Source organism: Ceratosolen solmsi, unplaced genomic scaffold (assembly GCF_000503995.2).
Source record: "Ceratosolen solmsi marchali unplaced genomic scaffold, CerSol_1.0 scaffold13, whole genome shotgun sequence".
Classification (NCBI taxonomy): domain Eukaryota; kingdom Metazoa; phylum Arthropoda; class Insecta; order Hymenoptera; family Agaonidae; genus Ceratosolen; species Ceratosolen solmsi.
The window spans coordinates 5,839,030-5,849,460 of record NW_011948418.1 but is presented as its reverse complement, the minus strand read 5'-3'; the positions used below and the strand labels follow the sequence as shown (position 1 = coordinate 5,849,460).

Below are 10,431 nucleotides of genomic sequence, written 5' to 3'. Positions count from 1 at the left end.
CTTTACAGCAGCTAGGTAAGAGATTCTATTATATATTTTAATTCATATTATACAATAACATATTATAGGCATAATAAATATTATACTTATGTTTTTAATAATATAAGAATAAATAAAATAAAACTAATAACATTCGAAAAATAATTAAAATTAGTATTTGTGGAACTCAATATCGCATAATATTAGAATTTATTAATAAGAAATATCATTTTATATGGAATTATAAATCATTTATATATCATAATAATGTATATGTAATAATATATTTTCAGTATCGTGATTTTTCAAATAATTTACATAATTTATAATAATAAAATAAAAGAATTGCATGAATAAGTTTTATATTAATTTATAATATTCTTCAAGTTTAAGAAAACGATATTTTAAAATATATTTTATATATATTTTTTTTCTAATTGAAAATAAACTACTCTATTGTTATTAAAAATTTCACTTTATTCAGAATTTCTATAAAAAAAATAAAAATACTGCATAATAGACAATGCAGACATTATATATGATATAATGATTTTTTATCAAAATATCATTATTACTAAAATTATGAATTTTTTGTGTTAATAAATCTCAAATATTATATTTTATCAAAAAAAAGTGAAATAAGAATAATTTTCTTCTAATTCTGATTTTTGAGATTATTAGAATGATATTGTTATTACGAACTATATTCTTAAATGAATTCAGTAATTATTTTTGCTCTATATAAACAAATCTTATAAAAAATTATACTATGCATTAAATATAAATGAAATATTATTTAAAATGTTGAAACTAAAATCAATCGTTTTTAAATTATAAATGTTTATTTGTGATGTTTGTCATATCAACTTTAATAATAAATCATCATTAAATTGTGAAAGATATTTATTTTTTTCTTTAAATGAAGAGCTTTGAAGTGAAAAAGTGAAATCGATGAAATTACATAATTAAGTAATTAGGAATTATTTATATTCTTTACAATTATCTTTCCTTGCTTATTTATAAATGTGTACGGATTAATTAATATAAAAAGTTATATATCGGTTTTTTGCGTTCAATTGTGCTGTACAAGTAAAGAATTATTATCATAAACATAGTTCGTTATAAGCTCAGGGAAATATGTTTTTTTTCCATGTTTAATTAACTTTATAATCTTGTATATAATTTATATAAACATTTATTTCTTATTATTTATCAGAAAATCATTTGCACTTTATAATAAGTCAGTCATTGATTTTTTTAAAAGATTTTTTACTTCTATCATTTCTCTTTTGTCGGATCATTTTCCTAACTTTTTTGTATTAATATTATTACAGTAGTTAAATTGATTTAGAAAAGTTTTATGTATAAAATGTTTTATCACTACCGTTATTTATTTACTGTATAAAACACGTAGCTTATGCTCATTATACAAGCGTACATTTACTTTCGAAATATACAGGAAATATAAATTCCATTATTTCGATGTTTTGTATTTTATTCATTAATATAATACCACGTGTATATTAAAATTTAATAAATCATCAAATTAGCTCAAATCAAATTAGAGAAGTTTGTAAAAATCTCAATCGAAAAAATTACACTTTATCATTTGCATTATCATATAACTCACAAAATTCATCTAATTATTTAATTAATACGAAGAATTTATAATTCCAGTCAGAGTTACATTATATGTTGAACTTGACTCTCAAATTCTCCTATTATAAAAGCAATTAGAATATTATGTTATTGTAATAATTACGATTAAAAATAGTAACAAAAACAATAATAAAAAAAAAAAAATAAGAAAAGATCACTTTCACATTTAAGGATCGCATGAGTCGAAGTCATTTTTTGCAGTGGAATAAAGTATAAAATGGATGAACCTCGCATGGGTGTTATATTCACTTTCTCAATTACCCAGGAAGGATGGAACATAAAATTTAATCGCGAAGTATTCAATATCATTTGGCAATCAGTAATTCGCTCTTGGAAGAAAAAATGCTCTATCATTTATGTTAGTAATAAATATTATGCAAGATCGATGAATTATATGCTAAGTAATATGAGTACTAATAATATGAAAATCAATATTAATTTAATGTTTGTATTTGTATAAACGCACAATTAAGAAATACAGTTTAAGAAATTCAAAATATTAAAATTCTTTATTGAATATTATTACTAACAGATCTAATAATTTATAAAACTTTTTTCACTGTTATTATATATTAGAATATTACAATTCATATTATAATATTGTTAATCTATTAAAATTATTATGTACGAATATGTATCTATAGAATTTCTTAATTATTCATTATAATTATTCCTTATTGTATTAATTAAAAATTGTAAATACTTAAAAAGCTATCAAACTTATCTGATCTTATACAAATATTTTTTTATATCTATTTAATTGAAACATTATATTTTGATTAAATTAATAAAATTTCTAAAATGAATTTATAAAATAATATTAAATTGCATAAATATAAGCCTAATTATTGTATTCCATTTGTAATTAATAAGCATTTAAAGTTATTATAATAAATTGAAATTTAGCTTACATGTGCTAGAAACAAAACTCTATTGTAAAATATGATTTATTTTCAGAATAAAATTATAAATCGAATTTATCCAGCTTCTGTAGAAAGTTTGTTACAAACAATTTTAATATTTACTACAATTCACTTAACATTGAGGAAAGTATCTTATAATCTTGTTGAAAAAATATTACCGTACTTATTTTCGTAAGTATCAGAAAAGAAATTCTTCAATTAAATATAAATAATTGGTATTTGTATTAAGTTAATGTTTTTTTTTTATTTTTATTTTTATATATATTTTGTAATTTTTATTAAATATTTTAGTACTTAATTTAATTAAATTTATATTATAAATAATTTGTTATTTACGTTTTTATTATTACAATTAATTTGTAACAGTATCAGTTTATATTTGTGAAGTGTGTACGTAACAGTTAATTATATACGTCTTTTTAAGGTTTTTATTAAAAATATTCAATTTTGATGAAGCAACAAATTAGATTAAATTGACTAAGAGAGAAAAGATATGAAGGAAAAAATTCTTATCCACAAATTAATATACATAATAATATTCTTTTTTTAATTTTTTTAATACTACTAGACATTGTCTATGAGTAGTCTCTTCTCATATTCGTATATGTGATACGAGATTCTTTTAAAGAAGTAATATTATAAAATTCTCATTCATATATTGTAAAATATCATCTTTTCCAGATCTTCTCATTTAAACGATCTTATAGGATGTTTTATAATTAGTTTATTCCTTTGGCTAGTCACAATATATACAATTCGCTATGTGTTAAAATTATTATTTATGTACAAAGGATGGATGTATGAAGCACGAGGGGTAGGTAAAAGCTTTTCATTTGCCACGAAAGTTTGGATGAATGTAACAAAGCTGTTTTCAAAATGGCGAAAACCGATGTTGTACAGCTTTCAAGGCTCACTTCCTACGCTTCCTTTACCCAGTATCGAACACACTACGCACACGGTGAATTATTATTCTTCTTAATATTTTTCTCAACAGTCTTCCGTTAATAGTTGGAAAAACAAATTTGTAAGTTCGCTAAATAGATTAAAAAAAAAATGTTATTGTTTATTTCAGTATCTGAGGAGCGTGCAGCCTCTTCTACATAAAGACAATTACAAGCGTATCGAAAGACTCGCAAATGAATTTCGGTGCGGTGTCGGGATCAAACTGCAGCGATACCTGATTCTCAAATCCTGGTGGTCGTGCAACTACGTGTCCGATTGGTGGGAGGAGTTTGTTTACCTACGTAACCGCTCGCCCATAATGGTCAATTCCAATTATTACGGCATAGACGTCATTCATATGCACCAAACGAAGGTGCAATCGGCACGAGCTGCCACTGCCATTTATTCTTGCCTTCTGTATCGACGCTTAATTGAAAGACAAGAGATAGAACCGGTTTGTACAATAAGCATTAAAATTATAATTTTTTATAATGATATGCTTGATATCCACGAAACGTATTAATCTTTGCAATTTTCAAATAAATTGAAAACAACTTTAGAATTAGATTTTAATATGGGCATGCCTCAACTTATTATAAATATGACGCTAAAATTGAAATGAGATTCGTCGATGGAAATAGTTATTTTTTGTATAATTGTAGATTGTTGTTCGGGATGTAGTTCCACTTTGCTCGTGGCAGTATAAAAGAGTTTTCAATACAACGAGAATACCTGGGATAGAAATTGACCGAATTGTTCACTTTGAAGATTCGAAATACATCGTTGTTTATCATAAAGGAAAATATTTTAAACTTCAAATTTATTTTAAGAACAGGCTTTTGCTGCCTTGTGAAATTGAATTGTAAGTTTATCAATTGAAAAATGATTGAAAATAATGTTGTGTGTTTACATATTTTAATATTAGATTTTTGCTATTTTCATATAATTCCCTATTGCATTTTTGTACAAATGCGTATTTCGAATATTTGAAATCTATATCATATTGAGCTCTACCAATATTAATGCTTCGTAAAAAAAATTAGAGTTATTTCAATATATATATATATATATATATATATATATATATATATATATATATATATATATATATTATATAAGTTTAAAATCCTACTATTATCTAACTTGCACCAAACTCATACATTTCATTATTAATAAGTATAAATGATACTCTGAAACAATCGGTAGAACGGTGCACCAACTGTGAAAATAAACAAATGAAAAGATTATGTTAGCTTATATTAATAAAGAAGATTTTAATATTTATCATCGTATTTAAAAGTATATTTTTCTTTTGTAAACTAAAAAGCCAATCCAAATATCAATAATAAAATTAAGCTAAGTTAAAAAAAATTTGCAATTTATGTTAATCAATTACCAATCGACTGTATATGTAATTAATTAACTAATGATTTATAGGCAAATCCAATCAATTCTTAAAGATACGAGTAAACCTTGCCAGGGTGAAGAGAAATTAGCAGCATTAACAGCTGGGGAGAGAAGTCATTGGGCAAAAGTGCGAAAGGCTTACTTTAGTAATGGCGTTAACAGAACATCTTTAGACGCCATTGATCAATCTGCATTCTTTGTTGCTCTGGATGATGTGTCCTATGAATATTGTGCAGTAAGATTTTTACAAAATTATGCAATTTATAGTGAATTGCCTGAAGTTGCGAATCTGAATTGTTTTGGAATTCAAAATAATATCAAGTGATAATGAATGAATCTAGAGAAGTTATAATTCTATATTTTTCAACCAATACTTTAAATTGTTTTCAAATCCTTTCTGAAAATATTTACATTTTATAAGCTTGTGAATCAAACATTTTCTTTGTAGCTTCACGCCGAAAAACTTGATAATTATAGCCGTATTTTGTTGCATGGCAAGGGTTACGATCGTTGGTTCGATAAGTCCTTCACTTTATGCATCGGAAGAAACGGCAAAGTATGTTTAAATTATTCTACAAATGACCTCTTGTGAATATGCTGATTTTATCTTTGTTTTTCGTTTCGCAGATTGGTTTTAATGCAGAACATGCATGGTGAGTTTAAGTAAAATTATACGATGCAGTTAGAGGGTAAAATAATATACAATTTAAAAAATGTTAACATCTTATGACAATCAATTTCAAATAATTTGAAATTAAACACTCAAATAAATATACTAAAATTTTAAAAGGCCATTTATTTATTCAAAATAGTTTTGTTATATTTTTTATTAATATTTAGAGTTTTGTGAATTCATATTCTAAATGTATTATTTTCATATAACAGTGAGTATGTAAATATTAAATTTTTGTATTAAAATATTATCTCTATTATATATAAGCATGTAAATTTCAATTAATTTTATAACTGTTCCGTCCTTACAGTTTAAAAAGTATAAAGTTATTTAATAAAATATGAATAATTTTTACAATAAATATTAATTAAACTAATTTATATAATCATGAATCTTTCTTAATAAATTTAGTAAGAATAAAAAGGATTGCCAATTACTCGTGTTTAATTATTTATAAATTAAAAAAATTCATTTTGGTCGAACGTAGAGTTAATTTATGAAATTATCAATAATGCAAATATCTATTTCCTTATTATCTTTAACAAATATTATTTTAATCTTATTTTATCTATGCTTTAGGGCAGATTCTCCTATTATGGGGACACTTTGGGAATTTACTATTGGTATTAACACAGAAATTCGGTAAGAATACTAAAATTAATTGTATATGTTTAATGTACTATTTTCACGTATCATTATTTTCAATGTCATTTTCCATTTATTTTGTACATTAGCTTATTTTTTATACGAAAATCTTTATACGAATATTTAATCACTCGTCTCATATATTTTGGAAAGTTTGTAAATTTTCTATGTATAATCTTAAGTAATTAATTCTTTTACTTTATTGCGATACAATTATTATAAGTAAAAATATTTCTTTAATTTAGATATAAAGAAGATGGACACACTATGGGAACTCCTGAATTCACACCCCCATCACCAATTCGATTGCAATGGGATTTTGGTCCAGATTGTCATAAGGATATTGAAACTTCTTACTTGGTAAAGTCGTTAACTGATACATTATATTCTTGGACAAGATAAAAAGATTAACTAATTTTTAAGACAGACTAATTTCTTATAGATTCAATATATTTATAACGAAAAATTAAAACAAAATCAATTATTTTTTTAATAAATTATCAAAATATTAGACAAAATAATTTTTTTATAATTTATCCTAATATTTGTGAGATTTTATAACAGAAGTATTTTGATTGTTTTATTATATATTTCTAATAATGATGAACTGTGTATTATAAGTCAAAGTAATATTATTTTCAAATGTTACATAGTATTTAACATACAACGGTTACTAATTTAACTGTCATAAGAGTACTATTTTTGTATTTATAATTAAAAAAAAAGATCGGAAGCATTATTGATTATTTTCTATTATACTATATAAAAAAAAAAGTTATGAATCAAATGCTCAAATATATATGATGAAAATTGAAATAAATACGTGTGATGCGTATGTAACAATATAATATAAATGAAACAAATATTTCCATGGCAACAAAAAATTAATAGTTCAAAAGTGACTATAAAAATCAAAAGTTCACAGTATGATCATGTAATGAATAAAATCATAGAAGAAAATGTTCTCAAAAACTAGGCGTTATAAAAATAAATACAATTATGTACTTTGTAAAAATTTAAATGGCACTTTTTTGGACTTTCATGTTTCCTTAACCACTTAAAGTTAATTAACAGTTTCTCATTCGAACTTCAAATAATCTTAAAGTCTTACACTATTACTAAATAATATTAAAAATATTTACGATAGATTTAGATATAAGATATAGATAAGATATAATACTTATAGATTAGCTTATTTATTATCTTGTAAACGTTTTCAGTGGGAATGTTTTTGGTACTTTTAAAAAATACTCGAAACATTAATTATCGATAATTGAATATTAATTTCATTATTATCTCCTTTTGCTCATTGATCAATGAAATACATTGCTTTTATAATTGCTTTATCTATTAAAAAAAAAAGCATTATTATTTAAAAATTTCGATAATTAATTAATTCTATAATTAGAAAAAAAATACTTGTATTATTCTATATCCCAGGATAAATAAGTATAAATAAGTAATTCCTTAATTATATAATTTCCTTATTTTATATTATATGTAATTTTAGGTATAAAAAAAATTATTTTTATTCATATTTGTATTGTATTGTTTCGTTATGTATTTAAGAAACCATTAAAACCTTGTATAACATTATATTTATTGATTATACAAAAGGCAAATAAAATTAATGAGAGTAAATATGTTTTTTAAATTAATAATATTAACATACATTTAAGGACAGATAAGATAAATGAAAGTCTAGTTTTTACGAAAGTGAATAATCTTCTTTATTTAGTAAAGTTGACAAATTAGGATATCATCCTATGTTATGGATTATGTAGGTTTATTATTATTATCGATATTTCTTGGATTTTAAATTTAATTCGTTCATCGATCTACAGAGTTTGAATTCACAATTAAATTGACTACTTAATACTTAATAACATGTGATTTTTTCAAATAAAATTTACAAAAAAGTTAGGAGCTTTATTTAAAGTTCCGCTAATTATAAAATACTTAATCAATTATTAACAATGTAATAATAATAAAAAAATTTGTTCAGGTTGCCGAAGAACTGTTAAAGAACGTAGATATGCACATATATGTACATGATATGTATGGCAAAGGGTTCATGAAAAAGTGCTCTATCTCGCCTGATTCTTACATACAAATGGCACTTCAACTAGCATATTACCGCGACACGAACAAATTCAGTCTTACATATGAGGCAGCCTCGATGAGATTATTTCGCGAAGGGAGAACGGAAACCGTAAGGTCTTGCACGATCGAATCCGTTGCCTGGGTCAAAGCAATGGAACTGAAGTCCTCCACGGTAGTATTGATAGCAAAATAAGTTTATCTTAATATCTTAATATACGTACATGTATCAATCTATTTATCTATATATATATATATATATATATATATATATGTTTGATTAGTTGTAATATATGTGACGATAATTTTTAGGTAGACTTAAGGTACAAACTTCTGCTAGATGCAACAGCGCAGCATCAAAAAAATTATTTAGATGCAATGTGTGGAAAAGGAATTGACAGGCATCTATTTTGTCTTTACATTGTTTCGAAATATTTAAAAGTCGAGTCCCCATTTTTGAAGGTATAGTTCTACGTAATTGAATTATAATGTTATAATATAAGAGCATTGGAAAGTGTATTTAGAAGTTTTTGAAAATATCACAAATAAGTCAATACCTCCATAGAATCTAATAGTTTGCAATTAAATGATATAATGACAGGAAGTAATGAACGAGACATGGAAATTATCCACTTCCCAAACTCCACATGGACAAACTTCAAAATTAAATCTTAAAAAATTTCCTAATTGCGTATCAGCAGGCGGTGGATTTGCTTCAGTAGTCGAGGACGGTTATGGTGTTTCATATATAATCACTGGAGAAAATATGATTTTCTTTCATATTTCAAGCAAATATAGCTCTCCAGAAACGGTATATTATCTTTATTTTTAAAATTATTATTTTTTTACATAAACTACATCGGAACTTTCTTCGAGGTATTTGCGATATCCCTCGTTTCATTTAGTTATCGAATTCATCTGCAAACGCGTATCTCGTCTCCTATAATTCCCAGTTTGCATTTCCTAGTTCGCCCTTTTGCTAACCGCTTGGGTTGCAAGCCGATCCCTTTCGATTAAGATGTTAGTGGTAAAATAGTAAATAAGGTAAATTCAACCAATGGAACAGTCCCGGCCGTCAAACGGATTACAATAGACGATGAATCGTTCGCAAGGTATGCATGATGCCAATATCATTCGAAAGCACACGAAAGCTCACAAATCACAACACTTGTTTCATTATCTCTCCTCTCCTTCTCTCCTTCCTTTTTTTATTTTATCGTTCTATTTACTCTCCTACACCTCACACCCGATTCTTTCATTTTGCTATCGTTACATCATACTATGATATGTATCTCGGATTATGCGTCTCTTTTTCATTTTCAAACATGACCTTTCTCGATTACTGCAACATCAACTCACATATCCCTAGATTTTTCAGCTAAATTCCGTAGGCTTCCCGCTGGCCTCGCGCTAACAAGATTACCGAGCCACCTTACCAAATATAGTAATTTTTTATAAATATAAATTTTATGTACAGAATTCAAAGAGATTCGCCAATCAGATTAAAAGAGCACTAGTGGATATGAAAGATTTATTTTTAGAAAAGAAGAAATTACAAAGTCAAGCAAATGGATTTCGGTAATTTATCTGAACTTGATTTATTTACACACATAAAACAATGTACTTTCCACACCAAAAATATTTGATATATTATTGTAATTTTTATACATACATATACAAAATTTTATTATTTTAAAAATTATTAAAATAAATAAATATTAAAATAAAATTATGATAATGTAATTCTGATAATTATGTTAAAGAAAAAATTTAAAAAAAAAAAAAAATAAATAAAATGAAATAAATTAGTGGAAATTTCTATGAAAGAATAAATTACTTAAGTATTATGTATAAAAAATTTTATACTCGATTAATGATTTATAATGAAATATAAAAACCAATACAAAGTATTATTTAATAAAACAAATAATTATATACAGCCATATTTGTATATAATTAATTAATAATTATACCAATGTCCCTTACCTTAATAGCATTCCAAGTACAATTACTATGAATTTATTTACATTAATATTTGCAAATGCAGTTTCTTATTTTTAATTATACATAATTATTTCATTGATAAATTAATTTAAAATAATA

General features: G+C 24.4%; 1 protein-coding gene across 1 annotated transcript; it reads left to right on the top strand.

Annotated features, from left to right (window-relative positions):
• The first annotated feature begins 1,813 nt into the window (after positions 1–1,813).
• Positions 1,814–9,910, top strand: whd (carnitine O-palmitoyltransferase whd). The gene is made up of 15 exons (XM_011497300.1): positions 1,814–1,996; positions 2,596–2,732; positions 3,243–3,519; positions 3,634–3,957; positions 4,166–4,365; positions 4,941–5,145; positions 5,359–5,466; positions 5,538–5,563; positions 6,163–6,204; positions 6,263–6,289; positions 6,474–6,588; positions 8,234–8,503; positions 8,641–8,790; positions 8,930–9,139; positions 9,806–9,910. Exons 1-15 carry the CDS (start codon positions 1,856–1,858, stop codon positions 9,908–9,910), a joined length of 2,337 nt encoding a protein of 778 aa, XP_011495602.1. The 5' UTR covers positions 1,814–1,855.
• The last annotated feature ends 521 nt before the right edge of the window (positions 9,911–10,431 follow it).